General features: G+C 36.3%; 1 protein-coding gene and 1 non-coding gene across 3 annotated transcripts in view; both read right to left on the minus strand.

Moving 5' to 3' along the window:
* Positions 1-6155: 6155 nt before the first annotated feature.
* The window catches only part of Cop1 (COP1 E3 ubiquitin ligase), a 123166-nt gene continuing 103798 nt past the window's right edge, over positions 6156-25523 (minus strand). For both annotated transcript variants that reach the window (XM_085688035.2, XM_085688034.2), the window contains exons 19-20: positions 8433-8477; positions 6156-6462 (exon numbers count right to left, since the gene is read on the minus strand). In XM_085688035.2, the coding sequence (XP_085544161.1) occupies positions 6445-6462; positions 8433-8477 (63 nt within the window). In that variant the 3' untranslated portion in view covers positions 6156-6444. The remainder of the gene's footprint in view (positions 6463-8432; positions 8478-25523) is intronic.
* LOC125391999 (small Cajal body-specific RNA 3) lies at positions 17473-17612 on the minus strand. Its single transcript, XR_007229360.1, has one exon.

Consider the following 25523-nt stretch of genomic DNA (forward strand, 5'->3'; position numbering starts at 1 on the left):
CAGGGAGTTTTCATTGGTTCTAAAGAAGTACACATAAGCAATGTATACCAACACTATATATGTGTGCTTCTGTGGAAACTAAACATCACACTAGCTTTCAGTTGGGTGGTGTTACCCACAAAGGCTTTCCAATGGTAGAGAAGCTCCATTATGGAAAGAGTACTATTTTACATAAATATTTTTGCCCTCCCCCCAAATAAAGAGGCATTCAGTGGAAACTTTTTCCTGCACTGCTCTGAGGTCAGCACCAAGAACAGGGAGTCAGTAAGCAACTACTTAAAAGCCAAGTGCAATTTTTAGCTTTTTTGTATGGATCGTAAGTTTTATTTTAATGTCTGATAAATACAAATTCTGTGATCCATTATAATGAAGTGAATTCCAACCTGATTTTATTGGAACATAACCATATTAGTTTCCTCATGGTTTGCCCAGGGATGTTTTTACATGCTAAAACAGCAACACTGAGCAACTGTGGTAGAGATAGCCCACAAAGTCTAAAATAACTGGCCCTTTACCAAGTTTTCTGACTCCTGGCATGGTGCAGGATAATTGTCTGTATTCTGTCAATCATGTTTTAAATAAATGCTGATTGGCCAGGCAGGAAGTATAGGCGGGAAAACCAGACAGGAAGTAGATGTGAAGCAAAGAGAACAGGAGTATTCTGGGAAACAGGAAGCTCCCTTCGCAGCAGTTCTGCCTAGACCACCGAAGAGGCAAGATGTAAGCTGCCCCGCTGAGAAAGGTACTGAGCCATGTGGGTAACATAGATAAAAATAATGGGCTAACATAAGTTATAAGAGCTAATAAGTAGGCTGAGCTAATGGGCCAATCAGTTTTATAACTTATGGAGATCTCTGTGTGATTTTCTTTGGGGTTTGCTGGCTGTGGGGTATGGGTGGGACAGATACCCCAACAAGCAGGCCCCTTCATGTTACACTGGCATAGGACAGACTATATCACACAGTAAAATTCTAGGTCTTTATTGGAGGAAGGAACCCACCAGAAGCAAGTAGCAAAATGGCTGTATCTTGTTTTGTTAGCAACTGCTATGTCCATCACAGACTTCTAGCTGATGTGCCACCCAAAGGATAATTAGGGATAGATGGAAAATAAGTACCATCCCTATCCTTTGGCAGCCCACTGTCCAGACGAGGATAAACTTTACATGCACATTGAGAAACACACCAACCACCTAGACTGGTGAGACATATTGGCTGTGAGTAGAAGCAAGTAGATGCAGCTCAATTCAATTTTAGCCCACTCTTTTAAGTTTCTGGAATAAAATGTTCTTTATGTTATATAAAAACAAAGTATTTATATTTACATTTTGAGTATATAAAATTGTTTTTGCTTTGCTTCTTTCAAAATTCTTGGAGCTGGAAAAATTGCTTAGCAGTTGAGAGCACTGGTTACTCTTCCGGAGGACCTGCTTTTGGTTCCCAGAATACACATGGAGGCTTACAGCTGTCTGTTACTCCAGTTCTACAGGATCTGATGCCCTATTCTGGCCTCCACAGACACACATGCAATCACCCGCACAGATAAAAGTTAATAATAAAACTTAAAAAATTGAAGTTTCTTATGTTTTCAAAACAAACAAGCAAAACCCTCCTAAGCTTTTGGGGAGGAAATCACTATGTACAGATCATACTTAAGGTGGAGGTATGCCTCAATTGGTATTTTGAGGGTGGGATATATCCACAAATTGGAATTATTCTACCTCCCCTTTTCTACACAGTTACATACTGAAGCAGTATGGCTTCACAATTTATCCCATATATGTGGTTGCATCTCAACATTTATTCTGTTGTTCACTTGTTCCAGTGTTCCAGTTTTGGGCAAGAGAGCTACATTTTCTTAAAATTCATTGCCCTTAAATTCTTAGGACTTTTACTTGCTTAAGATTCAGATGAGGTTATTTTTCTCTTAAGATAAAAACCTGATAACTACCTCTCCCCAATTCTTCATCTCCCACTGTATTAGTTCCTGTGTTTTCCCAGTGATCACACAAAGCTCATGTCTGCCACATTTCTGCCTAGGTGCCTAATTATCTCTCTTAGTAGACAATAAGCTACAATTTATAATTATTCTGGAACATAGGACAGAGTTCTCACGGAAGCAGGAGCTCAACAGATCTCTGGAAATGAGTTCACAATTATCTAACCATTAACAGAAGTTGCAGAGATGCTGTCAAGTTAACTGTTCTGTGAAAAAGCGCAAGGCACTACTATACAAGCCAATGAACACAACAAGCTCACAGGAAGCAGCCAACACCAGCTATATCTGCATAATTACATGAAGGGTACTGATCAATTACCCTTATATTTAGAACCAGGGCTAGATGTCTTCTAGATTTGCTTAGCTAAAAGTTCGTGAGCATTGTAGCCATGATATTTCCAAGTGACTCATTGCTGGCCTGGTATAATGCAATCCCCTGAAGAAATAAACTAGCTGGGGTAAGTTCTTTTGGTTAAGATTAACTCCAATAGCTGAAGCAGGATCTAAGGTGGCTAATTTTATCTTTAATTCAAGTTCCTATTAACTTTCAACTATTTTCCTAACTTTTTGCCTTCACTAATTCATTAGTCATCAATCTGATAACATCATTCTGTTTAACTGTTTTATAACAAAAATCCAAATTCTCAATCATGCCCAAAAAATGCCACTGCACTGGGTTCCTCTGTTCAAACTCATCCTGTATTCTTCTCCCTTGCTTACTAATAATTCAGAAAGACAATGTAGCATGAATAATAAAAATTCAGAGATAGATATTGGGGGTCAACCGGAAGATCTGAAAAGCAAAGCAGCCAGCCACTGGCTCTTACCTTCACTCAGATTGAAAGTGAGTGACCCTCCCTCCGTGAGTGTGACATGAGGGCCGGCTTGTTGGGGTATCTGTTCCGCCCAGTACCCCACAACCGGCAAGCCACAAAGAAAAATCACGCACAAGACTCCATAAGATTATAAACTGATTGGCCCATTAGGTCAGGCTTCTTATTAGTCCTTATAACTTATGTTACCCCATTATCCTTATCTACATTAGCCACATGACTCCGTACCTTTCTCGGCTGGGCAAGTTACATGCTGCCTCTTCGGTGGTCTGCGCAGGAGTGGCAGAGGGAGCTTCTGCTTCCAGAATACTCCCAGTCTCTTTGCTCCACCCCTACTTCCTGTCTGGCTTTCCCGCCTATACTGCCTGCCTGGCCAATCAGCGTTTTATTAAAATATGATCGACAGAATACAGACAATTCTCCCACATCAAGAGTGCTCAGACTGAGACTGAGACCTGTCTCCTCCTGTTTTATATTCCTTGCTAGTGCTGGGATTAAAAGTGTGCACCACCACTGCTTGGCCTGTAAGACTGCCTAATCTAGCTGCTTGGCATTGATCTTCAGACAAATTCTCTTTATTATAACACAAATAATATACCACTATAAGATAAATCTAAAAGTTGTATTTAAGTTCCAAAATTTTCCCCACCCTGGTTGCTTGAGATCGAGTTTCATCTCAGGTAGTCCAGGCTGGCCTAGAAATTGCTATGATGCTGAGGATGATCCTGAATTTCTGACCTTGTTGACTCTACCACCCAAGCGCTAAGATGACAGGAGTGTGCCACCACATTTGGTTTCAGTCTCTTAATTGTTTGCTACTTAACTCAATCTTTTAACAAGAACTTTACACAGTAATTCAAAGTGTTCTCTGTGCACAGAAATATATGCTTGGGAATAAAGACAAGCTCTGTGAAAAACCTTACAAAACAAACAAATGAAAATTAAACACACCTTGACACTTTATTCTTGAGAATTTTGTTAAAAATGTACATGTTCTCTAATCATAATTTAAGCATTGTATTTTTACAAGGAATAGCGTTATTTTGATCTTGATGTCCTGCAGAAGTGAACTCAAATTTAGAACACTTTATGATTTTCAAGAAAAAAAAATTAAATGAAGAGGCTGGAGATGTAGTTCAGTTGATACATGCATAAAGCCTTAGGATGTATTCCCCAGCACTTAAAAGTAGGAGGAATGGCACATGATTATATCCCAGCACCCAGGATGGAGGCAGGATGATAAGAAGCTCAAGGTGACTTGTGACTATAGAATAAAATTATTTGGTCTAGGCTACATGCTAATCTATCTTAAAAAATAAAGAAAAAAATAAAAAAAAAAAACAGGAAAGCACCAGCTTAAAATAATTTATTTAAGAAAAGGGCAAATCCTTTTGATAACCAAACAGAATATTGTCTCTTGTAAACATGGAAACTAACATTACCAACTCTACTAAATAGAGCATGAGGAGAATAATTAAAAATGTGGGCATGTAAAAACAACATTTAAAGGAATTCGAGGTGGCATTAACTACTTCTTAAAGATTTTCAGGACATGTAGCTCTAATACCAGGACCTCTTTTAGAACACTCTTCCTACATTTCCACAAGCTGCCATTCATTAATCTCAACATTCACTGGTGACAGATGGTAACTTGAAATTTTAAAGATTTATTCGTGTGTGTGGGTGTTTCACTGGCATGGATGTCCATGCACCATGTCAAATTCCCTGGAACTGGGATTTTAAGAGATGTGGGTAGCCCTGAAGTTTCTTGGAATCACATTTGGGTCTTCCACGAGAGCAGCAGTGCTCTTGATCACTGAGTAGTCTCTCTGGTCCCCAAATAGCAGCCCTTTCTCTCAGACTAGGGGCCAAATTTTTAGAAGGTTTTCACTTTTAGAAATCATGTAAGATGCAATTCTCTAGAAGCTGTGAAAACTAGTAAGTTTCACTTAAGTTTGAAGAAAAGTCATTTAAAGATAAAACATTACCTAAACTGTAAGATTCTTTTTCCTCTTTCCTAGCCAATCTCATACAATATGAACATGCATGCTTTGCTGCAGAAGTGTGTGCTGGACCATGAAATACTGCTTTAGTTTTGCTGGGCTTGCTATCTAATATAGTTTTATGAGTTTTCTGAATTTTCTGATATTTGAAAAATTCTAAATTTCAAGAGACACTTGGCTTCAATAAATACACAGAGAAAAAGATGTAAGCTTACTTAGGTCTCAATTACCTTTAACTGAGGGATCTACTGGGATAGAGCATTCTTCACACAACCAACCTTTCTGCAAGTGTTTTATGAAATGTGTGAAAAATTTTGCTTGAACCATTTCTTCTGAAAAGTATTCAGATTTAAGTAGTTCTCCATGTTACTTTTGTTTGACCCAATGCTCTGTGATGTGAAATGATTTATAAACTAATTAGACAATTAAGGAGGTCACATGCTTGGAAATTAGGAGTACCAGAGCATACAAGTTCACTTCCAAGTCAGGGGCTTGGAGATAATGAGTTGCAGGCAGAGTCTGGAATTTCACCTATCTTCCAGCCATGCTCATTTGTCTACATATCTGTGACTACTTTCCGACTGCACTGGTGGAGCTAGCTCAGCAGTTATAGCAGAGACCACAAGCCCAGCAAAGCCTAAAATATTTTCTATATGTTCCTTTACCAAAAAGGGCAGTTGACCTTGCTCCAGGTCACTGATCAGTCTTGGCCAGTAATATCTGATAGGTCTGGTTAAAACAAAAGCTGACTTGACTTTATCGAAGGCTTATTGTTGCCAAAGAGAACTGGCCCAGTAAGTAAAACTCTTATATCTTTGGCCAGATCTGGAGGAACACAAAAGATCTAATGATGATAATCTCATAAGGGTGTATAGAAAGGAATTCTTTTTGATTCTAAACATTAACCTCACTGGAAAGAATCCACACATTTTACCTTTTGTTCATAATGATATGCGCAGTTCCAAAGAGGTTGGAGAAAACAACTTTAAAATTACTCACCAGTACATTTTTTCCTTTCTTTTAAAATAAGATTTATTTTCATTTTAATGTATGAGCATTTTACCTAGATGTCTGTATGTGCACCACATGCATACCTGGTATTCCAGGAGGCCAGAAGAGGACCCAGATCGCCCAGTGGAGCTATAAATAACTGCGAGGTGCTAAGCAGGTGCGGGGAACTGAACCTGATCTTCTGCAGGAGCAGCCAGCTCTTATTCACTGAGCCTTTCTCCTGCCCCAGCCAGTACATTCTCTACATCCCAGCTGTAATACTTCTTCAAAAGACTCTCACAACATCCAACAAAGGCATTCCCAGCTCAGCTGTGGCTCAATAAACTTTTATTATTTTTTATTTATTTTTATTTAAAAGAATTTGTTTCCCTATCACAAAAATTAGCCACACTGCCAACAGCAAAGTTCATAGTTACACTGATGGCGGAGAATTCTCTGGGTATTCCCAATGGCATAAAAGGAGGAAAAAAAGTACTCAGTACAAATCCAAAACCCAGGATGACTTTGGAGAGACATCACATGCCATTTCTTTCTTTTCTCATCATCTGCTGCAGATGGTTTTCAGGAGGATCAAACACAATTTGACTTCAGGAAACCCTTTACACCAATTCTAGCACCTAATAAGGGAAACACAAAGAAGAGTTTCACAGAGGAGTTCTAAAACATCCAAGTCTAAAGACATTTTACTGCATGTACTACTGGAAAATACAAATGCCTACTAACTGGTATAATGCCAAGGAACTGGAAAGAACCAGATGCTCATTCCTTCTTTCAACTCAAGCACTGTATAAAAAATTTCAAATTAGTTACTGCACCAATTAGGAAGTCTTTAAAGCAAACTAAGTGAAACTGTTGGATACAAATGGTGAGGTGAAGCATGCACAGAGTATCTTTGGAGTATCTTTTGGTATTTTAAAATATTCTTAAGGAAAAATATTGTAAGAGATTTTAATATTTCTTCTCTTAATGAGCACTAGGTCAACAATGCTAAAGCAACAGTGATCAAGATTTTAAAGGATATGGATGTTGCCTTTCCTGTTGTTTCTTTCATCTTTCAATGCTAACCATCTGGTATTAAAAAACTTGGTTAGTTTTAGTGTTATGTTATTACCAAGCCATGAAAGTAAGCTGTGATGGTGATAAAAATAAAACTGAGGAAAACAAGGAAGGAAATGGCTAAGAAAGACAGAGAACATGAAGGTGGTTGGGGGACTGTCAAGGACTGTTCCATGGACACTGTAATTTTAGGTCATAAAGACCTGAAAGGTGCAACCCTTCATCTTCTGCTTGAGCTTCACAGTGCTTTTTGTATGCACTCTGTAGTACATTAGGGTCCTCTAGACATGACAGGTCAATGCTGAAAAATGTATGGTTCTGAGGATCTATGGGATTCCATTGTAGCCTTGCAGTTATAGGGATGTTAATAATTCCATATGCTCCGTATGGCTGCTGATTAAGGTGTTCTATTTTTAATCCATGCCTTGCCAAGAGAATGTGAAACTGAGAGACTAGGGACTTCAGTCAAATTCCAAGACTTACCACCTTGATTGAGGCCTCCTGAAAGGAACTAATAATTTCAATTAAAGGCCTAGCTGTCAATGGAGCTGGGGTCCCTCTTTAGGAAAGATATTACCAAACAGACTACCTGCCTGGAAAAGACAACTGTCATATGAATCAGCTGACCAGCTGACCAAAGCAGTTCTGCCTTGAGTTTGTATGTTCATTTCCACAGGATGAGGTTAGTTTGGATTTGCTCCCTTGATGCTTCAGGTCACTTATTTATGAATTATAGGATGTTGTGGCAAAATAACAAACATCATAAAAAATGCTTTCTGAAATTTCCAAAAGAATATATAAGAGAAAGATGTTCTCTTAAAGTATGTGTTAGCACCAAACTTCTATACATAAAAATTTCCATCCACCCAAACAAGGTTTTGTTTAGAAAAACTTCACTGCTTAGCTCATCATTTATTTATATAAATAATGCATTATGCCCAAGGGCTAAATACTAAAAGTTATAATCAAATGAAAGTTTGATTTCCTTGAACCATTAACTAAAAAAGAAAGCATGTGCTAACACTATGAGTCTGTGACTCAGATTATGCTCTTGGGTACACACAGATTTTCAGATTACAGAACAATAGAATTTCCTCTCTATTCTGACTCCCACCTTAGCAAGGAGGGAGAAAAAACTCTACTTGTTATGGAAGAGAAGAAGAGAAACATGAGGAAGAACAAAGTACAGATGAAGGCTGCAAATACATAGGCACTCATGTTCTGCCAAATGTCCTACTAAATGTCCCATGTATGGCTGTGCTGGCCCAAAGTAAACACCCAATAGCCCTCACCTGTTTCTCTCTGACCATTTATCAAACCATCTAGCCCTCAGCCCCAACAAGCATTATCATCTCCATAAATGTGAGCTACCTATTTCTTTCATTGTCAATTAAGTCATTTCTGAGGGCTGAAACCCCTAATTTGGAAAGATCATGAAGGCTCAGTATAGCTGTATATTTCCAAGAGCTGGTTGCAGTTTAAAAAATGGATCTGAGTTTAAACTGAGGGAGGGATGTAGGAAATGGCTTACCTTAATTGTACCCTGGCTGTTAGCAGCAATCAGCACATTGGACTCCTAGGTAGAAAAACAAAACAAAACAAAAAACAAGAGCTTTAGGAACATAGGAGATTTCCTGAAGGGCAGATGAAAAGAGTAATTTCTTCCCCTTTTTCCTTTACTTCAACCTAAGATACCAAGGGAATCTAAAGTGGAAAGCCAGCTTTTAGCATGCATAAAGATAACTTGAGAAAAGTGAGCAACTGTTTCTCTAGAACATCCACTGAGTTAGTTCAGACATTTTCACTGGGTGATTACACACTGGGACCTTAACATAGTTATTAGTGCTCTCGTACTGGGAGGGTATTTGAAGTGAAAGGAGCAAGAAGCAAATGGGATTTATCTACTCTTTCACTGATTTGAATTTAGGAAGCTGAGAATAGGCAGAATTTTTATACCTGCCTCAGACGCTCAAACAAAAGCTGTATGTATGATACCAAAACTACCCCTTGAAACCTGGAAAGGACTGGCTTGCAAAAAGTAACATGAACTTGCAAAAAGTAACGTGCAAAAAACAAACAAACAAACAAACCAAAAAACAAAAAGCCCAAAACAAAACAACAACAACAACAAAAGCAGTGCAAAGACTCCAATATAGTGATACTTTCTTTATGTTTTAACAAATAAAGCTTGCCTAAATATCAGAGTACAGACCTAAAACACTACAGGCCAGGGAGTCTTGTCATACACCTTTAATCCCAGGACGTGGGAGACAGAGGCAGAGGGATCTCTGTTAGTTCAAGGCTACCCTGGGCTACACAAGATTGAATCTGTCTAAAAGAGAAATACAGCTCACACAGAGGCGATCCAAGCACTAGGAAGATGGAGACAGATGTGATAAGGCTGGTGTAGAGAGGGATATAAGGTGGAAGGAGAAAGCAACTCAGTGAAGTCTGAGGTTTGGTGGAGAGAGCTGCAGTCTGAGACAGTCTGAGGACAGGATCGCCCCTTATGTCTGAGCAGTGAAAGAACTCTCTATGTCTGACGGCTCTGCATCTCTGATCTTCAGCATTAACCCCTATATCTGATTCTGTTTTTTGTTTGTTTTTGGTTTGATGAGACAGGGTTTCTCTGTGTAACAGTAGTTGTCCTGGAACTAGCTCTTGTAAACCACGAGCTCTTGCTGACCAGGCTGGAATCGAATTCACAGACACCAGCCTGCCTGTGCCTCCCAAGTGCTGAGATTCAAGGCACATGCCACTGTTGCCCAGCATGACTCTGGGTTTTTATTAATCCCAATTAGAATTTGTGTCATATCCCAATCAACTGGTTGCTGCGTAAGACTCCACACTTTTCAAGAAGGCTATTGCTAGGAACTGGTACCATGAGGTGCTGGGGCCCTTAAGAACCATCAACTGCTATGGAAACATACAAGGACAATGAAAAACTTTTAGATTTAGCATCAGTTCTTTCTTTCATTTTAGTTCTAGTGACTTTTTAATGTAAAGGGGAAGGTAGAAAGGAGAAAATGAGGACTGACTTTGCAATTAGCAGGGAACTCTTTCTGCTGTGAACTGAGACTATAAATTATGTAATTCAGTTATCTGATTCCTGGGGAAACGGGGCATGGGAAAGTGTGTTATATACTGACTGAATATTCTTGTCTGGAACAGGACTTAAATATAAAGATACAATTCCTTTTATTTCTGTACATCTTAAACACACAGCTTTTTAGTGTGCCTGCATCTATAATGCAACCTGTTACATAAAACCAAGTATTTAATTTTCCACCTGTAGTAGCATATTGATGTTCAAAAGTTTCAGCATTCAGATTAGAACCCTAACAGACTATCTTACAATATATAAGTTTAGAGTCAATATATAAATAGGACAATTTATCTAAATGACCACACATAAGGAGTTTGAAGGCTGTAGCATGCAAGATCAAGAAAATAAGACATCTGATAACTACCAGCCATGTATAGGCACATTTTGTTTGCACTCTTAGGATTGGCATTTATAGATGATGTAACTGTTGTTACCAGAGGTCCTAACACATTCTGTCAGTGTATAGACTGAGTAGCTCAAATGGTCTTGTAGGACTGACAGATACAAAGCACGGTGTCCTAAGAATTCTTACACACACTCAAGACTATTCAATGTAGAAAACATCATCGTATCTTAGTACACCCTTCCTCCAAACACCATACAAAGGAGTGATTTAATACTAGATTTTCTTTTCAATATAACAGAAAAATAAAACCAGAAACATTACTTCTGCTATTAGGGGTTATTACTTAAAAGCTTTAAACAAGCCAAGCTGTATTTGCATTTTGGATGACTGGTGTTTGCTCACTATAATTGTAGTCTTGCTAGATGTGTCTTTTTACTTGTGAAATAAAAATGATAATAATTCTCATTATCTTTTTCTTTTTTTAACTGCAAAACTCTCTTCAAAGAGAGCTAGTACATTGTGTCCACCTTTTCTCCATCTGAGAATAAAAAAGACAACGAAAAACTTAGCAGTAATTTTTATAAAAATAGAAATCACATATACCAAAATTCATCATAATACCAGTACAGTATTTTCTCTACAACAGTGTTTAACAAAAGCAGTAGGTTAAAATCCTGACTAACCTGACAAAGAATAAGTATTTGCTTAGTTTAAGTTTGAGAATTTATTTTAGAGAGATATTATTTGAAATGTGAATACATTATAAAATGTATTTTATAGACACACATGCAAGCACACACACAAAGTATGCATTAATAAATATAGCTATTATTTCTGGCCAGGACACAGTAAACAAATGGGATTTGTTCTCCGACTATGAACAACTAATAGAGTGAACAAAACACATACGGCACCATTGGAGTACAGACAGTATAGCCTTCTCAATCTCTGAGAAAAGAAGTCAATGCTGTGAATCTCCTAACCACCCTGGGGCTTTCTGCTTAGAGCCAATTTATGGACCATAAAGTAGGGAGGAGGAGTCTAAATATAGCATAGAGAAATCTAAGCAGAAGATGGGGGCTTGCTGAATTGAGAAGGCAAAGAATGATGTCCAGAGTACTGGGAGGATAGGATGCACTGATGGACTAGAATTTATATGCAAAATATAAAGAAGCAATGCTTCAGTAATTTGCCTAGGGGTCAGTTCCCTTTGATTATGGGTCTGAATAATAATCTGTACTTTTACATAGTGAAACTATACAGTGTCAGGAATATAATAATTTTTAAAAAGTAAAACTGTTAATCCACATTATTAAATCCCAGAGTTCCCAAAGTTCAAAGTTTTGAACAGCATGCAGCATAAAGAAAGAAAGCTCAACAAAATGCCCTACTTTTCTGTATTTAAGTTTTACTAGAGCACAGCTATGCTCATTTATTCATATATTGTCTCTGAAAGAATGCAGTGGCAGAATCCTAGCCTACGAATCTGAAACATTTGCTCTCCAGTTTTTCTTAATCGTCTCTTTATATTTACTCTAATACAGCTTAAAGAAGAAAAGATTAACATCATCAAGTTCACCTGAAAAAAATTTAACTTTTTAAAAATTTAACTTTCTAGCAGAATAAATTTCAACATTTAAAAAGAATTTAACGAAAATATGCATTATATAAAAACAAAGAGATGCAGCAATGACCAGGACAATGAAATGGGAACATTAAAAGTAGGGTGTCATAATTATATTCAAGTAGACAAATGGAGCACGGAAGACATAATCCTAAGTACCCAAAGAGAAACATACAGTATTGGAAATGGGAACACAACAGTGAAAAAAGGACAAGGCAAAGGAAAACAAGCACTATATCTGGCAAGACAGGAACAAACAAATACAACTAAGTCAAAGGGAAAACTGGTGGAAATTCAGAGATCAGCACTTCATTGATCAACAGAGCAAACACAGGCATTGTGTACATGTATAATTGGAACCCCAAGTAGAGAACGGGGAGCATATGAAGATGTGTGAAAGAAATTTTGCATTATCAGAAAAGAAAGAAAGGTAAGCTAATATCAGGAATGAAGGAAGATATACCAGTAGATATCCCAGGCATTAAAATAATATCATTATGTAAAACTTTATGCCAGTAAGATTGACTAGTAATAACACAAACAAATTATACAAAAAATGCAAAATAGCTCAATATGACAGAAGGAAAAATTGGTGACTAAGGAATGAGGAATATTTTCAAACATTCATAAATGAACATTTATGAATGAAACAAAGCCAGAAAATCATGAAAATAAAACTAGCTAACTGACTTTATAAGTAGATTTAAAAAAAAAAACCTTAAAATATATCATTAAAGGAATTAATCTTAATTTATTTATAAAAATAAAAACACATTAGGGGCTGGTGATTTAGGATCCTGAGGAACTGAGTACTATCTCTAGGAACAGAACCAGTTCCCTCCCACAAGTTGTTCTCTGATTTCCACATTCAAATTGCAGTACATACACACCCATACACAAAATATAATTACACTGTAATAAAAATCTAAAAACAATACATGGCATATCGGTAGAATTTATCCCAACATTAACTTGGTCTCTAGCATTAACAAATCAACAACAGGCTCAGGGTATAGATCTCTGGTACAGTGAAGCTTAGCAATTATACAAGTCCCTAGGCTCAGTCCCAAGCATCAAAAAATTAAAATGTCAAAGAATACAATTCATTATGTTGAGAAGACAAAAATCACATATAATACAAAATTCACTTGAACCTATCACTAACACAACAAATATTTTATTCAAGGTGGCAACTGATCTACGTATAAATGTGCAAATAAATCATGAATGCACTCTGACACCAAAAACAATATAATAGTCAGAAGGCAGTAAAACTATCCTCACTTGCAAATTACATGTCTGTCTATGTAGAAAATCTCAATAAGTATTAATAAACTATCTCCTGGAAATATTAAACAGACTCTTGCAGGAATATACAACATCATTTACATGAAAATTTAAATTTTCATGTTTTTCTATAAATCAGTTATAAATGACAAACAAATGGAACTTTAAAAGTGTTACTTATAGAAGCATCTAAAATAATTTTCCACTTACAGATAAAAAGACCTAATATTAAAAATTATAAAACAATTATGTGAGTTGTTTAAAATCAAGCCTGCATATATTTATGTATGTGGGTCAGATAGCATTTAAGATATTAATTATTTTTGCAATCACAATTAAAGTTCTATAGGCTTTAAAAATAGAACTTTAGAGGTAGATTTCAGCACGTCACCAAAAAGAGAGAAACTATAGCAGATAAGAAAATAGAAAGCGCAGAAACAAATCACTATGCAATCATGTGAATTTTCAAAAGAACTTGGCAAGAATAATTAGAATGACAAAGAGTACTGAAAGTACTGAAACAACCATTGCTTACGACTCTAATCCGCAGTGTAGACCTAGGAGAGTGGAGCCCAAAACTGAGGTGAACTAAAGTCTCATGCAATAGCCAACTTTATTCAGACATCAGACAATTTATACTCAGGGTTAAAAATCCTATGAATAAAGTGTCCAATCACAAGGATAAGCAACATGTGCCAGGCATAGAGGCACATGAACAAGTAACAATTTTCAGCTGTAATGAATAATCAAAAGGAAACTCACTCCTAGCTGCTATACCTGGGAGGAGCACAAAAGCACATTCCAAGAACAATTCCTTGTTTTTGAAGAAACTGAGGCGACAAGACTCTTTTTTTGTTGTTGTTGCTGTTTTTGATTTTCTCACAAAAACTCAAAATTCCCCTCACATTCTTTGTGTTCTGCCAAACTATATTCTGAAAAGCAATTGTATGTCTGCTGTAATATATATTAAAAAAATCCCTCAATTATATTGTATCACCCTAAAAATTAATTCTAAGGCTTAAACACAAATGTAAAAAACAACAAAATATAGGATTTAAAAAACACAGAAAATAATATTTGAGTTTGAAAATATTCTTAGAATGCAAAAAAAAAAGGCCACCTTAAAACCACTGACAGTCTGAGAGTATAGTCTTATTGAACTAGTCATTTTGTCATGCACCTAAGAGAATGAAATCTTAGGAAAGCATTTAACAAGTACAAGAGAGCCTCAACTCTGATCACTACATACATAGACATGTCAAATTACACATGCACACATGCAAGTGCTTTCAATAAAAGAAAGGGTTTGGCTATAGAATGAAGGTTGAAGGAGGTGGGATTTCTCAGTGGACATGGCTTAGCTAGGCCAAATGTTCCCTTCTTTGAGATCTGGGAGAATGGAGCTTCTTTACCAAAAGAGAACAAGATTATCCCACTACATTCCAATCCCTTAATTCCTCCCTACTTAGGTATCCTTGTTTAACATCATCTAGGATAATACTAAATGATGATTATTATTGGACCAACAGAATGAACCCTTAGTTTTTTGATTCATTCAAACAAATATCTGGTTTCTTAACAAACCTAACAAATATGAGAAAAGGATTTACATTATTAAAGAGGTTTATAATAGCTTCAATTCTGAGATTAAGTTTCTTAATTAAGACCTTTCTATGTGTAGATTCAGGGTCTGTGTGGGGAGCTGGCCAAGTTTTATTTAGGCCATTTCTCAGTGAAGTTTGAACTTGACATTTCAGAAGACTGTTTTGTCAGTAAGTTGTTGGGTTCTGGGGTGTAGCGCACAATGGCATGCTTAACTTCTTACGTGAGTGCTATGTAACCAACTTGGGCACTCATGATTGTGTGGAATGCACTTCACCCATTGACTCATTTCCTCAGCTCAAACTGAGACTTTTCTGAATGAGTAATGAAGATATTTTATACTGATATTTTTTCTTCTTATTTTCTCTGTGTGGGTGCTTTACCTGTATGTCTGTGCACCATGTGTGTGCAGTGCCTGATGAGGTAATAAAAAGACACTGTATGTCCTAGAACTGAAGTTACAGATTATGAATCACCATGTGAGTGCTGGGAATTGAACCTGTTCCATCTGGAAGAGCAGGCCAGTGTTCTCACCTGATTATCTCTTAATCCCCTGATTTTTTTTAAAAAAAACAATAATTCTAAGAAAAGATAAGACAGATCTTTTGCTGCACATAAATGTCATTTTAAGTGCTGGATAGTTCCTAGTATCCTTACTGTCAGATATAACAAAGTATAGCAATTAATTAGAGGAAAATTATATATGAATCTGAACTTCAAATCTTAAGGTTATTCTAATGCAATAGTATATAAACATATAAAACATCAGAAATAAATTAGTCACTGATATTTACGGCTAATAAATATGCATGAAAATCTGCATTAAAAGCTGGTATTAGTGGTTGTTCCCTGGGGAAAATGGTCTTTTAACACACAGAGGTTAGTCTATATCTTTACAGGACTAAGATGTTTTAATATTCTGGAAAAAAAAAACTAATTTGCTACTTCAAAAATGTATTCAGCCAGTTCAAAGTAGTCAATACTTGTGACTATTATTTTAGTACATTTTTCCTTGTCTTTGTCTTGGGAATTGAACTCGGGTTTCTGTTTGCTGGGTAAACTAGCAAACACTATCGCTGAGCTCAGCTACAGGCCTGCTATTTTAAAACATGTCAGGTGAACATAAACATAAACTATCTGAGAAGGAAAAGAAAGATCCATCCCAACCATGAACCTATCTTCACTGGAATCAACAGATTCTCTTTCCTTTCCTTCCTGTCCTCCATTTAACCTTAAACTGTTAAGATTTAACCTTTAGATTTGTGTCCTCAAAGTCCTTAGGCTCAGTAATAAGCTGTCCTCAGTGGTAAACAGCAAAAAATTTAAAAGCCACAGTTTCAACCTAACATTAAAAAACTACATATTACACATGTGATTATCTCCAGGTTTGGTATGTGATTATTCCTTGGCCACAAAAATAGTTACATTCAACCTTGGAGCATAACAATATAGACAGGTTCTGTAATTAATGATATTGGAACAATGCACAGAATTATTATTAATATGGACATCAATTGGTTCATAATTATCCACCTGGTTAGATAGATTATATTGAATAGCTTTTAAAGAAGTTTGTGGATGAGAAAAATCAAGATAGACATATATCATGTCAAAAAGGGTAAAGATATACACATCTATCTACACACAGCAAACATAAATAAACTGATGGCACACAACAAGGACTATCTCCAAAAGGGTACCCTAAATGATTTAAATAACAAAGGAAAAATACATTTTTTGGGCTTGGTTGAATCATATTTCTGATATATTCTTTCAAGCATAAATTAGGTCATATGCTTTTTTCTTTGAATTTTACCTATATAATATTTATGCCACTTATTAGTCAGGTCACTATAAAAAGGAATCTTAGATCTAGATTAGAATTTATTATGCTAAAAAAATAAAGAAAATAAATATAATCACTAGAAAATTTTAAAATTGTTTATTGAAATGAAGAACTAGACCATGGATTTCTAATGGGCCAGGAAAATTCAGCAAACTGTTTCAATAACTGCCTCAAGCAAAATTTGCTCAAAGAAAGAAATACGGAAAGTTTAGAACCACAAACATGGTATTTGGGCCACTCAATTTCTGCCTGGCTCCTTTCCTCCTGCCCTGCTTCCCAAAACTTAGACTCAACCACAACTTCAAACTTAATACTAAGAAACAAGAACTTTTAATAAAAAGTACTCCATGAAAGCTACTTTCAATAACTGATAACTTTAGATCAATTAGTCTATCCCATTCCCTAGAAAAATAGCAATTCTACATACAGTGTACATCCTGGTTGTAGGTTCTTTAAACAAATAAGCCAACAGTAACAGTAATCCATTTTCACAAACCATCAACTAACCTGTAACCCCTGTACTTCAATAGAAGAGGAAGGAGTTCAAGGCTAACGTGAGTGACAAGAGACCTTATTTCAAAAAGCATTAAAAAGAAAAGGGCCAAAACATAGACAACGAAATCATAAAATACTTCAAAATGGCTGAACTAGCTTTACTTGGTTTTCTTTTTTGTTTGCTTCTATGATCTAATACACTCAACCAGAAGAGCTACTGAACAAAATAATAAGGAAAACAGTATTTAGAGTGGTAGTTCAAAAAGTTGTATGGAGGGGAACGATCAGACTTAGCCCACTGTCCTAAGTCAGACAGAGACCTCCATGTTTATGTAGGATTGCTGCCTTTTGCAGACAAAAGATATTTTCTCATTTGTCTACATGGTTGACTCCGCAGCTTCCACTTTTAGTGTGTTTTATTATTAATACAACATTTGTTATAGAGTCTTTATATTCCAATTTTCTTCATTGACTTCTTTATAATTCTAATTTCTAACTGCATTCACATCTAGATATACCTTAATACATTAAAACAACTTAAATGAAAAAAAAAAACAGGATCCAGGTAACGGAAAAGAACCATCAAAAAAAGTATATTTAACAAACAAAGGCAAAGTGATTTCTAGTCAGGGAGAAAAACTCTCAAAGTATGTACATGAAAGGAGGATGGAGATACACAGGCACATGTATTCACCGCACCTCAGTCATTCCAATGTCAAGTGGCCCACATCCACACAATTATCTTTGCTACTCAAGACATCTACAGATGCCTTCAAGTTCCATCACATGCCAAGATCTCATACTTCATAATACCTTGCATACGCTTGAGAACACTATTCTTGCACACATTTGAGAACACTAGTCACAATGATATTTATAACAAGGAAAATGATTCTGTACTGGTGATGCATATTAAAAACTTCTAAAAGAAGTCTTTAAAAAATCTTTATCTGTCTTTAAAAAATGATTTATTTTGACTGAAAGACACTTAAGGAAATGCTCAACATCCTCAGTCATCAGAAAAATATAAATCAAAATAACTCTGAGATTCAGACTGTCCAAGATCAAAAACACTGATGACAGCTTATGCTGGAAAGGATGTGGGATAAAGGGAACTCTCCTCCATTACTGGTTGGAATGCAAACTTGTACAGCTGCTTTGGAAATCAGTATGGCAATTTCTCAGAAAATTAGGAAACCATCTACTTCAAGACCCAGCAATACCACTGTTGGGTATATATCCAAAGGATGCTCAATCATAATCTCAAGGACATGTGCTCAACTATGTTCATAGCAGCATTATCTGTCACGGCCAGAACCTGGGAACAACCTAAATGTCCCTCGATTGAAGAATGGATAAGGAAAATGTGGTACATTTACACAATGGAGTACTACTCGGTGGTAAAAAAACAAGGCCATTTTGAAATTTGCAGACAAAGATGGATCTAGAAAACACCATACTGAATGAAGTAATCCAGACCCAGAAAGACAAATATAATATGTACTCACAAATAAGTGGCTTTTAAACAAAGCAAAGAAAAATCATTCTACACAACCCCAGAGAACCTAAACAGAGGACCCTAAGAGAGACATACATGGAGTTACATAGAAAGGAAAAAAAGACATGATCTCCTGAGTAATTGGGATCATGGGGATCACAGGAGACAGGAGTAAAGAAAGATGTATAGTTCAATAAAAACAATAAAAAGTTAAATAAAAAATGATTTATTTATTTATGTGTATGTGTATTATGTGCACCATGTGCCTGCAGAGGCTAGAAGAACATGTTGGTTCCCCTGGAACAGGAGGTACGGGCAGTTGTAAGCTGCTGTATGAATGTTGGAAACTGAACCTGGTCCTCTGCGAGAGCAGTGATTTTAATTGCTCAGTCGTTTCTCCAGCACCAGAAATCTGCACTTGTAAAATTGCTACTGCAAATTTCCTCTGGTCATACACGTAAAGCTACTCTGAGAGTTTTGTGCTATTTTTAGAGATACTCTGTAACACTATGGGGGAAAAAAGACACATGCACCCATGCAAAACCCACAATAATTTTAAGACATGAGACGTGGGTCTGCACACTATTTCTGCACAGAACTGCTTAATCCTTTCAGACGCAACTGCTTCAATAAATAAGATAGCCTCAAGCCCTTGAAAAAATCTTGATGGGACTTCACAGAGGGAACAGTGCACTGATGGAGTTCGAGATATACTATACCAAATATAACAGAACCTTGGCAGAAGCAGGAATATCTCTCTCTGATGCCCACCCTGCCCTTTTCCCTAAAGCAGAACATAAAAGAACTCTGTTTTCTCTGAAGTACCTACTCTATATACAGAGGGACAGAGAGGAAAAGCTGAGTAAGTAAGTCTTGCTATGGTCACCCTGGTTTGTCACCATAGAAACAAATTCCTTAGTCCTTAAACTACACTTTTCAAGTCTATCCAGCTCAAACCTGAGCATAAAAATATACAACATAGTTGTTTAAGTCATTGTTTCTGAAGGGCTGTTATGTTACACAAAACTTCTATTAAATAAATGTACAAACTTATCTTTCACTAATCCTTTTTACTATATGAGTTTCGGGCCTGAACTTAGTAGTGGAAAGGAAATTTAAACTCCTATACAGTTAACTGGCAAATTATAGATAAAAGATAAGTAAACTGTAGCTATTCTTACTAAAGATATAAATTATAGCCTATATTCTTTTTAAATTAAAAGAGTTTAAAACTGTAAACTAGGCTCTCTAGGTTATGAAGATTCAAATTTTCTCTTTTTTGCTTGTTTTGTTTGTTGTCCCCCTGCCTCCACCTCTCTCTCATTGTTGCTTTTGGAGACAGGATTTCTCTGTAGCTTTAGAGCCTGTCCTGGAACTTGCTCTGTAGACCAAGCTGGCCTCGAACTCAGAGATCCACCTGCCTCTGCCTCCCCAGTGCTGGGATTAAAGGCGTGCGTCACCACTGCCTGGCTTAAATTTTATCTTAACTCTCTCAGAATTTTCCTATGTAGTTAAGTAGTTCTTACTCTGCTAACTCCTGGCATTCTTGTTCTTTTTTCCCCAACATGGAACAAAAGGGGCAACACTAATGAAGTACAATTCAAACAACTGGAGAAGCATATTTGAAGGGCAGCTAGTAAAACGGCTGCTTATATGCACACCAGTAGCTATATAATATGGGGACCAAAGAAACGGGTAAGAAGGGTCAGAAAATCTGGACTGCATCCACGAAGGATGGCAGAATTTAAATAAACAGAAACAAGGAACCAGGCAATACAGATTTATCCCAAGTAACCTCATTAAAAACAAGTCTAAAAGCAGCGATGGAAACTGTAAGGACCAATAAGAATACTTGCTCAATGGAGTAGATGGTTGTTCCCAGCACAAACCATCTATTCTACTGAGTAAGCATTTTTATTTTATTTTATTTTATTTTATTTTATTTTATTTTATTTTAATGTTGCCCTCTTATCCTGGACACTACACTGTTTTAGATTATCCAGTGTGCTGGATTTAAAATAAATCCTGTACCCAAATAAAAATGTTTTTACTTTATTTTAAAATCTCTGCCTCTGGCTAAACTTGTATTGAAACCTTCACTAGAAATTCAATTTCATATGAAACTAAATAGATGATTACTACTATGAATTAAAAGGCTAAACTATCCTTTGTGAATGAAGATACTTTTGTCATTAAATGATTATGTATGAAATGAAGGGTAGGATACAAATAGCAAATTTAGGAAGTAGCATCAAGGGTTAAAGACCTAGAAGCATGTGAGAAACCTCTAAGGAACATCTTCAGTTTTTGTATTTTAGCATAAATAATACAAAAAGTGACTTAAAACTCTTAATTGTCAATCTGTAGAAAATGAATGTTAAAAATCAGAAGGCTGTGCAAAGATATCAAGATAGCTAGGAAGGCGTATTTTATAGCAAAAAAAGAAAACCAACAACAACCAAAACCAAAACCAAAACCAAAACCAAAACCAAAACCAACCAAACCAAACCAAATCAAATAAAAAAAACCCAACCAGCTACAGATAACTGCAAATTCATGACATTATATAAGCATTTCTGTAGGAATTTTACAGAACAGAATTCACAGACAAAACTGGAGAGCTGGGTGTCTGTGAGCACAGTTTGCAAGCATTTGTTTACTGGCATGGAAACAGCTGAATACAACAGTATGTTTAAGGAAATATTAACGGAGCTGCAGGCTGTATTCCCTTAAAGGCTTTATTCTATGATCTCTACATTAGGGGACAACGGAAAAAGGCATGAGAAATCTTTTTTATGTGCTGTTGTTTTGAGGAAGACAAACACTGCTAAAATGACATTCAGGCATTCTTTCCCTAATTCTCCTACAGACTAGAAAGCGCAGTCTGTAGAGCAAGAGTTGGTAGAGTGGAGGCACCGATGCAATCGTACTGCAGCTGGGAAACTGACTTTGGCTTCATGGCATGCACCCGTGGTTGGCTCAGAACTACATTTTGAAGAAAGGTGTCAACAGTCGAGACATCCAAGAAACGGAAGTCTGAGCATATCAAGTCTTCTGGCTTTGTTTGCTTAGTTGTGTTTTTATCAGTTAAGACACATACTCCCAGTAGCTCTGCTACAGGAACCACCTTTTAAAATGGGACACTTATACTTCACATTTGCCTAATGTTTATTTAAAAGAAACAGACTACTTTTGTCCCTTACAAACTGAGTGAAACTGCTCCCCTTTCACTTGAGTTTAGGCAAATGTGTAATAGGAGACCTTTGGATGCCAGAAGGCCGAAAACTCTACCTTTAGTTCAAGCTAACAAAGCCATTTCCTGAAAATATCTTATGAAAATGCAGGCCATTCAACTACGTATATACAGATTATGGATTGCTTCACTTAAAAAATCCAAGGAACCAATCAACGACAACCTCAAACCAACTTTTCCTAAAATCATCTGCTTCTTTATAATATAAATACCCAAGTCCCATCACCCTTAGTGAGGCAGATTTGAGAATGGAACATCCTCATGTTCTCATAATAGACTAATGCCCTTCTTCCTCCTCTCCCTCCCTATGGCATACACCAGCATAGAGGATAAAACACAGAAAGAGGCTACAGTTCAGGACTGCTCAAAGAACAAATTCTTCGGGGGAAGCAGTACACAGAAAAGACCAGTCAAAGGCTTTAATAGACTGAGAAAATCTACCAAGCTAATTGACACTAACCAAAAAGTTCAGGATATAGCTTTTGGCACACACTACAGTTTAAGAATTGTAAGTCAAACCATCATACATTTAAATGCTTGGTATTTATATTATGAAGTAGAAAAAAAATCCCACAGTAAAATGTGAAAAGTTATGTTGCAAGCAACATGGTTTTTTTAATGTAGGATGAAGACTAGAAGAAAAGATACCCCAAATTAACTGCTTTGTTCAAGTGATAGAATTACACAATTTTTCTTTATTCTTTATTTTCTGAAAGTTCTCTACTTCTAAAAGAAAGGTGAACACTCCAAAGCACAAATGATGCAGGGATAAGGAGTAGTCTCTTGAGTAAGTCAGCTGCATTTATATTGTCCCACTACTGAATATAAAATTTCTGCTTGGCCAGGCACAGCTTTACAAAATGATAGGATCAGAATGTTTGCCATTATTTGTAACATATAACTTAATTGGCATAAAACTCCATAATTAAAAGGCAAATATTAACACAACCAATAAAAATCTCTTGCTTCTTTCAAAGCACTGCTGTTTATCAACAAGAAATATCGTATTTAAGGATGAGGGAGCTGTTGGGCTACAGATGTACCTATACAGTTCCACTCACAGCATCTCAGAGTGACAGCACATCAATACAGAAGTGCCAGGAGTACAGGGTTTACATGTGATAGCAAACGAAAAAGTCCATTATTTTCTCCAAAAAGAATAAAGCTTTAAATAAGCAGGAAATACTTCTCTTGGAGTTGTTACTCATACTGCAATCCTTTTCATTTTTTGGGAGGGGGTTTGGCTACTTCTGCATTAAGTATTTACTAAATGCCTTTTTATTCAACTAGAAAATGTTTTTTCGTTATGTACATTTCAGTATCTCTAAGTAGCATTCATTAAACTTTTAAGTTAAAGGAAGTGACATCCATTATTCAGTGTTCCTACTTTCACAAGAAATGGAAAAACTTGGTGTGACAGACAAACATTCAGAATCTAAACTCACACTCCTTTCTACCTCACAGTATTTTGGATACCTTTAAGTATGGTGGGGCAACAAATGGTTGCATTATTTGTTAAACTTCAAAAGACCTGCATAAGATCAAGTCATCAACATTCAGCACTAGGGTACAGTGGGGTGGGGTGTTAGCCAAGGAGCTACTGACAGCTGATGACTTCCAGGAGGGAGCGCCAATTTTCTTAAAGTGTGTGGCCCCAGGTAGGTCAACTCTAGTGGATGATCCATACCCATGAGCATATGGCCAACACAAATTAAGAGTGGAGGTGTGAGGATATCAAATTTAGAGAGGAATGGATGGAGTGAGGCAGGGGTCTGGGAGCAGTCAGGGGGAAGAGGGAATTTATTGTGATCAAAATACATTACATAAAAGTACGATATTTTCAAAGAATAAAACTAATATTATTTAGTAAAAATTTGGCTAAGGTTATTCATAATGCCTTCTTAAATAATATTTATTTTTTCTTAGAAAAGGCAGAATTAAAAAACAAAGCAAATAGCTAAAGATCCATGTTAATTTTATTAGTTAAAATTTTGGCGTAAATAGAACAAGAAAAATTGAGCTATTTTAGTATGTCAAGTTCTATTATAGATAATATAAAAATGTCAATAATGAAATATTTTAAATGTTAAGTAGCAGACTTCACAAAGCTTATTTGTTAACTTCCTTACATTTACTATGAAATTTTGCTAAGTTGATCCATATAATACTGGCCAGTAAACTAAGGAAATTCTATACCTCAAACAATTTACTCTGAGAAAAAACTAACAACATTCATTGCCTTAGAATTTTGTCACTGTTTTGAATGTCCCTGACTTTCTACATCCTGGATACTAGAGAAGAAACTCAGGAGTTGGAAACACATTCCTGGAAGTCAGGGTCCATACTCACAATCTTCTTTCACTCTCAACACAAAGAAACAGTTCATTCAGATTGGCCCTCTTCCTGACAGTCATACTATTTTCTGAAGTGTCATAGCCATCTAGCTAAAGGAAAGGAGAAAGGATGATAAAAGATAAAGAGAAACAGTCGAAAAAAGTGGCAAAGAGAAGCTTCTCTACTATATATTCACTGAAGAATTTTCAAAAAGCAGCAAGTGGAGAGTCTTCTTTCATGTGATTATATATGTACATATATAAGATTTATAGACATGTATGGTCTGCATATCCTAGCCTTGAGGTCCTCTTAATCCCACTACCTCAGTCTTCTGAGTGCTGGGACTAAAGATATGAGCTATCAAGACTAGTAAATATATTTCAAAGATGGTATTTTTTTAATTGATGAAAAAAGACAACATATCTGTTTTGTTTCTCTCTAAACTGAGTGAAGATGTAACAAAATCTAAGACATTAGATACCCATGGTCATAATGATGCTCTCTAACAAGTGCTTGAGAATCACTAAGGTCTCTTGGTTGATATGTGTAACATGGTAATTTCTTAGAGCTAGTATGATTTCTTGTTTCCAAGTATGACTGTTCATATATCATTTCCCATGAAGCCTCGACAAACTTTGCAAAATGTAGATCTCTACCTTTGTTCTTTTCTTCCTGAATTATGTGTTAAGAATCTAAAACTGGAATTGTTCCTGATTTTGAGAGATTTCTAAATTCCAAAATGATCCAGAACTGATAAGCATTGATACAAGCTTTGCCACAGCCTGCTTTTGCAGTTTAATGAAAGCAGACTGGCTTATAGCAGTACTACAAGGCTTCTCAATGTGCTTCAACATGATAATGATGTGATGCTCTGTATAAAACATGCCTACCTATTAGACAAGGCTCATATGTAAACAAATTACACAATGTAAGTGTACTTTGAAAATGAAAGTTGTTAACAACAAATGACTACACAGCTCTTACAGCACGTCAAACACTTGTAAACACATCACACACACTTCCTGATTTTAAAATTCTAACAAGGGTATCAGGTTGCCATTGTTTTATTAACTTTAAGGCTATTGTTTTACTCAGCATACTTGCTGGTGGTGTATGGAAAGGCTACTTTGCTGGAAATGGTTGCTTTTAGAGATTTTCTTTGGAATCCTTTATGTATAACACTATTTCATCTGCAAATAGGGATAATTTGACTTCTTTTCCTACTTATAAA

Source organism: Myodes glareolus, chromosome 5 (genome assembly GCF_982192425.1).
Source record: "Myodes glareolus chromosome 5, mMyoGla1.1, whole genome shotgun sequence".
NCBI lineage: Eukaryota > Metazoa > Chordata > Mammalia > Rodentia > Cricetidae > Myodes > Myodes glareolus.